The 6000-nt window shown below is 35.9% G+C and overlaps 1 protein-coding gene across 1 annotated transcript in view; it reads left to right on the forward strand.

The window, feature by feature from the left end:
- The window catches only part of Psmd14 (proteasome 26S subunit, non-ATPase 14), an 83036-nt gene extending 77795 nt beyond the window's left edge, over positions 1-5241 (forward strand). The window contains exons 11-12 of the mRNA XM_048425812.3: positions 2274-2336; positions 4848-5241. Coding sequence (XP_048281769.1) covers positions 2274-2336; positions 4848-4946 — 162 coding nt within the window. The 3' untranslated portion in view covers positions 4947-5241. The remainder of the gene's footprint in view (positions 1-2273; positions 2337-4847) is intronic.
- Positions 5242-6000: the final 759 nt, after the last annotated feature.

The raw sequence follows: 6000 nt of genomic DNA on the forward strand, positions 1-6000 counted from the left end.
GAAGAGCACAAATGCAAAAGCAAAATCTGAAGCCAAATCTCAGAAGTTGCCATAAACACAGAAGTTCCCTAGTGAGGACACTGCCTGTGCCTGAATTTCATTTGTTTCTGCTGCTACCATTTCTTAATTTTTCCTGGGGACTAGCCAGATTAGAACTGTGAGTGAAGACAGACTGGGCTTGCCCAGATGGTAGGTAGATCTAGGTAACTTAGGTAGAGAGACAATGCTGAGGACTTGGATGGCGTGACCAGGTCTCTCTTATACTGGAAGGGATGTGCGTACATCTCCTGTCGTGGGGGTTTGCAACCTTAGTGCATGCCTGAATCTGCAGCTGCTCCTCCTCTCCCAGATGGCACCCATGGCTGGGAGTACTTTTTACCATCTGCACTTCTCAAAGAGTTTGTGAACTCTCTTTAATTATTGGGGATGGAAAAACTAATTGCTAAAGTGGTTAAATGCTGTACAAGATTTTAGAATTTTATCGGTGCTTTTTATATCATATTTTTCCTTTCAAATAATATTAAAAAGCTTAAGTGCTTTTGACTTTCATCTTTGTATATTTGCCATCTTTGATACTTACATTAATCCAAAATATTCTCTAATGATTATTTATATGTGAATTGGTATTTCGAGCCAAATTCCAAAACTCTTGCCTCCTTCCAGTACTGTAGTAAGTACTGTTGTTGCCATGTGTGTGGAAGAGCTAGCGCTGAATGGCTATGGAGTACACACTCAGGAGAACTGATCCATTCATCTAGCACGTTTTCAAGGCAGCAAAGTACATTGTCACAATTTTGAAAGTAATTTAGAAAGATAAACTATATTGCCTTTCATTTTTGTAAGACAATGAAACGTAGGGAAAGCAATTCCTAGTTAGAAATACTTTTATAACTAGCAGGGACTAACAGAGTGACATCTGACTTGGAAAATGAACATATTCTCTGTCTGGGGAATTCTAGTTGGAGTGTTTGTGCCTTGAATCTTTTCCTGCTTTCAGGTTTGCATGTAATTCCTAATACGTTATAAATAAGCACCCTCCAGTCACCAGCAGACACAAGAGATAGTCACCATCTTTTCTCTTTAGGCAGGTTCTACTGGCGCAAATTCTCTAGATAGTTTGTCCATTTATAAAATTAGACACTTGCCATCTTTGCTCATTTTCAAGTTCTCTGTTTACAAAACTATTAAGAAGGTGTGAAATACAGCCAAACTTCCCAGTTTATGGGAAATGTCTGATGATTGCATTTCCTACATGTTCATTGTTCACACATGAAGAAATTTGGCAGCTGTGAGATTATTAAGTTTAGAGTGTCCAAATCTAACCCTCACTGGGATTTGGGTTTCCTGCTTTCTGACACCACTATTTTACCCCCTTTCTACCGTCTGTGGTAAATGCTGTGGTAGCATTATGGAAGTTGGTGATCTTTAAGTCTCTTCATCTTCTCTTTATCGGATGCCTTGAATAAATTATAGACCATGAGTTCACCAGATCCAGGCTCTGTCTTTAGGCCTAATATACCCACTGTCCAAATGCAGACTTGGTCAGGTTGAAACTCTTTGTGGGAGGCTTGTGGGAGGCTTCCAGAGGGCAGGGCTGCAGTTCTAGTCTTTTACCTAACATCTAAGTAGTGTGAGGGATTTTTACTAGAAAGCTTATGGTAACTCACAAAGAATTGTAGTTAACTCTGAAGTGGTAGACGGTTTTCATGTGCTGTTAATCTGATTTTTAATTTCTGGAGTTAATTTGATGCTAAAAACTTGAAGTTATTTCTTTATGGTTACTTCACGTGTAATTGTGAGTTTTTTCTTAATGTGTATTGTAGAAATTTAAAGATGTGTAGTGATTAACTTACGATGGCATATGTTAGATCTAAACTCAGCAGATCTTTTGATCCTTACTGATACCAAATAGATACACACAGGCTAGACTGGCAAAAGAAATGAAAGAGAAATGGAAACTTGAAGGGGGAAGTTAGGGGAGGAGAGCGGAAAAAGAGGAATTTAGTAGCAAAGAAACTACCCCGTATTCCCAGCTCCCCATCTCTCCAGTGCCATTCAGTGATCCAGTGTAATATTTTCTAGTATTGTTTATATGTTTTCTTAAGTGTTTCTAAATGTTGGTATTCTGGATTAACAAAATTGCTTTTTTTCAACAAATTGTTTTAATAAAAGATGCTTTGAATGGAATTTATGATCACCTTTGCTTTGGTGGCTATCCTTGAGTGGGAAAAGTAAATACAGAATTCAGAGCTCTCCTTTGTGTTCACTCACAGGCTGTAGAAGAAGAAGATAAGATGACACCTGAACAGCTGGCAATAAAGAATGTTGGCAAGCAGGTGAGGAGACTGTAATAGGTTATACAGTCACATGCTAGCATGCTCTTGTAGCGTTAAGACTATTTTCGGGACACTATCATTTTTTCTTGTCTATTTATACTACATTTTTCTTCTGTCATTTAGACATAGTAAAATTTTAAAGGCCACTATATTTATTAGATATCAGATTCTCTTTGTTATCTGTAGAGAATAAATCATAACTCTGTACCTGTGACACACAGGTGAAAATAGTATACTAAAAGTAAGTTAACTCGAGTCCTGAGTTAATTTTACTGTAGATGAGGTAAAATAAAAAGGATGGTAGATTTATTTAACTAATAACGATTTTGTTAATGATACATTTTTCAGTAGGTAGGTAGTATTCCTATAGATTTACTTCATATGTAACTATTTTTAAAGATACATTTTATTGTTTAGCTGACACCCTGGGAAAGTTTAGAATTCTATTGACTACTTGGTGAGAAAGGGTTTAAATAGTGATTCTTTTGCCCTTCTAAGATGAAATATATATTTAAACCTGGTTATCAGAGGATAGGGGAACATACCCAGCAATTAAAAGAATCTACAGAGTAATTAGACTGTTTTTCTAAAGAATGTTGATTACATTTTTCCCCATTTCATGGAGCATGGTTATCATATTGCTGATGTTGGCAGAATCTTGATATTTCAGATGCAAGACACTAAGCTGTCTTTGCTTCCAGCCATCCTACCATATGCTCTGATCCCACCACATCTCACAAGCTCTGTAGGTTTGGGCCAGGACCATTCTTGGATGGGAAATCTCTAAGAATCACCCAGCTGCCGCAAGTAATGTAGATAACTGATAAATGAGTTACCGATTCACTGTAAAACCAATTAGTCCAGCAGAGTAGTAGGGGCAAAGGTCTGACTTTATCATAAATTATAAATTTGTGATATGTACTCAAATATGAGTATATTCTAATTATTACAGTTTTAAAATGAGTACCCTGAAATCAGAATAAAATGAAGTTCATGTTATTTTCCAGTCTGTGTGATATCAGCCTTGTTTTCATTTTCTACGGCTTATTTTCATCTAATATATGTTAGATTACTAGTTTGGAACATTACCCTTTCTAGAACTCACTAAATAAATTACTTTCCGAGGCTGTGGGTTCTTGTGTATTTTCTTTAATGGCCCACAGGAAAATGAAAGGACTAAATTGAAATTGAAACTGGAAAACGTATAATTGATGAAGTTTAGAAATCATCAGGATCACTAGGTGTTGGTGGTGCCTGGAGGCAGAGGCAGGCAGATCTCTGAGTTTGTGGCTAGCGTGGTCTTTAGAGAGAGTTCCAAGACATCCAGGGCTAAGCAGAGAAACCCTGTCTCAAAAACAAACAAATAAACAAATCATCAGAATCATGGTGTTTTGTTTTTTTTAAGGCAGGGTCTCACTGTGTAGCCCTGGCTATCCTGGAACTTGCTATGTAGATCAGGCTGACATCAAGAGTCTCAGAAATCCTCCGGCCTCTACTTCCCCAGGTGTGGGATGAAGGCCTGAGCAAGGTGCCCATGTTTTACATGTGCTAACTAGGTCACTGGCCCACTTTCCTCCTGCTGGTCTTTGTAGGACCTTCACCTGGAATGTGTTCAGGGCCAGCCCTAATAGTACCATAGTCTAGTCATTGAATCTTCAGTTGTAAGAAATTGGTGTGTTGAAACTAGGGACAAGAAAAGCAGAGCTAAGAGTTATAAAGCCAGAGAAGAAGACTTGTATAAAGTTACAAATCTTAGGTATTTTAAAACACATATAAGAAAATAATGCTTTAAGATCATTTCTTATTGCTAGCAATATTTATTTTAAGCTTTTAAATTTAGATGAAATAACTTATTTATCCTTAAACATAGTAAACATTTAATTTTGTTTTATTATAGTGCAATTTTAAGTTTCATTTTTAACCTGACTTATTTTAAAATGGATCTGATCAGGTTTCAGAGTCATGCCTGTTTAAGTTCCAGTGATACAATTTTCCAGACTAGCTGGATGAAGCATTCTTAATATTTTATAATAAATCCAAATTATATTTAAAATTTTCAATTATAGTGGCTTTTGATCCCAGAATATTTCTGAATAATTCTCTTGAAATATTAAGATTTACAGGATTCATTTTTTACAATTCATATTATTCACATTACCTGCTTACCTACACCTTAAATAAACCTTCATCAGACATTAAAATATATTAATGACACAATGTACTCGTGCATATACAAATACATAAATGTACCTTTTACCTGTTACCCTTTATGAAAATCCGTGGAACTTATCTATAACTAGCACAAATCTGTCTTTCATTGGGTAATTTTTTTAGTTTCCGTTTAACAAATTTAGAAGCCTCAATCAAGAATGTAACAATGTGTTAGAAAAACTGAATGATAAAATATGTGTAAATTTAGGCTTCATTACTAATTTAATCTGCTCTTGGGAAAAAAATGTAGTTTACCAGTAACACAGCTATCTTTTTCTTCTTTTACTTTTTTTCTTTTAGGATCCCAAACGTCATTTGGAAGAACATGTGGATGTGCTTATGACTTCAAATATTGTCCAGTGTTTGGCAGCAATGTTGGATACTGTTGTATTTAAATAAAGCAACATAGAGAGCTGTCAGTGACACTCTCAGTGTATTTTCCTTCGTTGTCCTAATGCTCACAGTGTAGGGAGCTCTGCAGGCGATGTGGTGGCCTGAAGTCACCTGTGCCACTTCCATCTCAGCTGTGCAGTTGCTTCTGTTAATTTAGTCAGGGTTCTGCAGATTCCAAAGTTGTTCAGGAATACATCAAAGTGGACAAATTTTGTTAAGACCCCATTTACTATTTGAAAAAAATCAGTAGCACAAATATATTTTGATTGTTGCTTACGAAATAAAATACATTTACAATCCATGTCTCCAGAGGTCTTTTTGGCACTGGGTGGAAGTGGCAGAATAACATTTGACAGTACTTTGGAGATCTCACACAAAGCTATGTTTTTCATCGCGTTTTGAAATTTTACAACACATGAAGCATCACTGTGATAATAAAACTTCACAAATTAGTGGTCGCCATTAGTGAGTTTTTCCTCATTAGGGAGTAACCCAGATAAATATTGGTTTTTTTTTTAAAGCCTTTCTCTCAAGCCAGCATTATATATTCATATCTTAACATATTACACTTATCAGGATTTCAGAAAAGTTTATTTAAAAGGCGGGCAATTTTAAACTATCACAATTTGAAGAGTATATTCTACAAACACTTTTGAAACTGTCTAGAAGTTGACTGCTGGGAACACCACTAGATTTTCCTGTAGCCCAGGCATAGAAAGTATAAAAAGTATAAATAAATAAATAAATAAATTCTTGTGTGTTGAATGTCATGAGCTTATAAACGATAGTTGTTTCCTGAATTAACGCCGAAGTACTTGGTGTTTGGTATAATAGTATGGCTTATTGGCAGTTCTCGTAGCTTCTCACATAAATAAAGCACATAGCCATACCCTTCTTTATATAATAAATACTTACTGAAAAGCAGTTTACTGAATACCCCAAGTAGTAGCTAACAGTATGGAGACAGATTTAATTCTAGGTTGTACCCTTGTGAAAATATGGTGAAAGTTTTTCTAACTCTTTGTGAAAGGGTTGTACTTGTTAACTTTAGACTTCACCT

The sequence above is a fragment of the Myodes glareolus genome, chromosome 21 (assembly GCF_982192425.1).
Source record: "Myodes glareolus chromosome 21, mMyoGla1.1, whole genome shotgun sequence".
NCBI lineage: Eukaryota > Metazoa > Chordata > Mammalia > Rodentia > Cricetidae > Myodes > Myodes glareolus.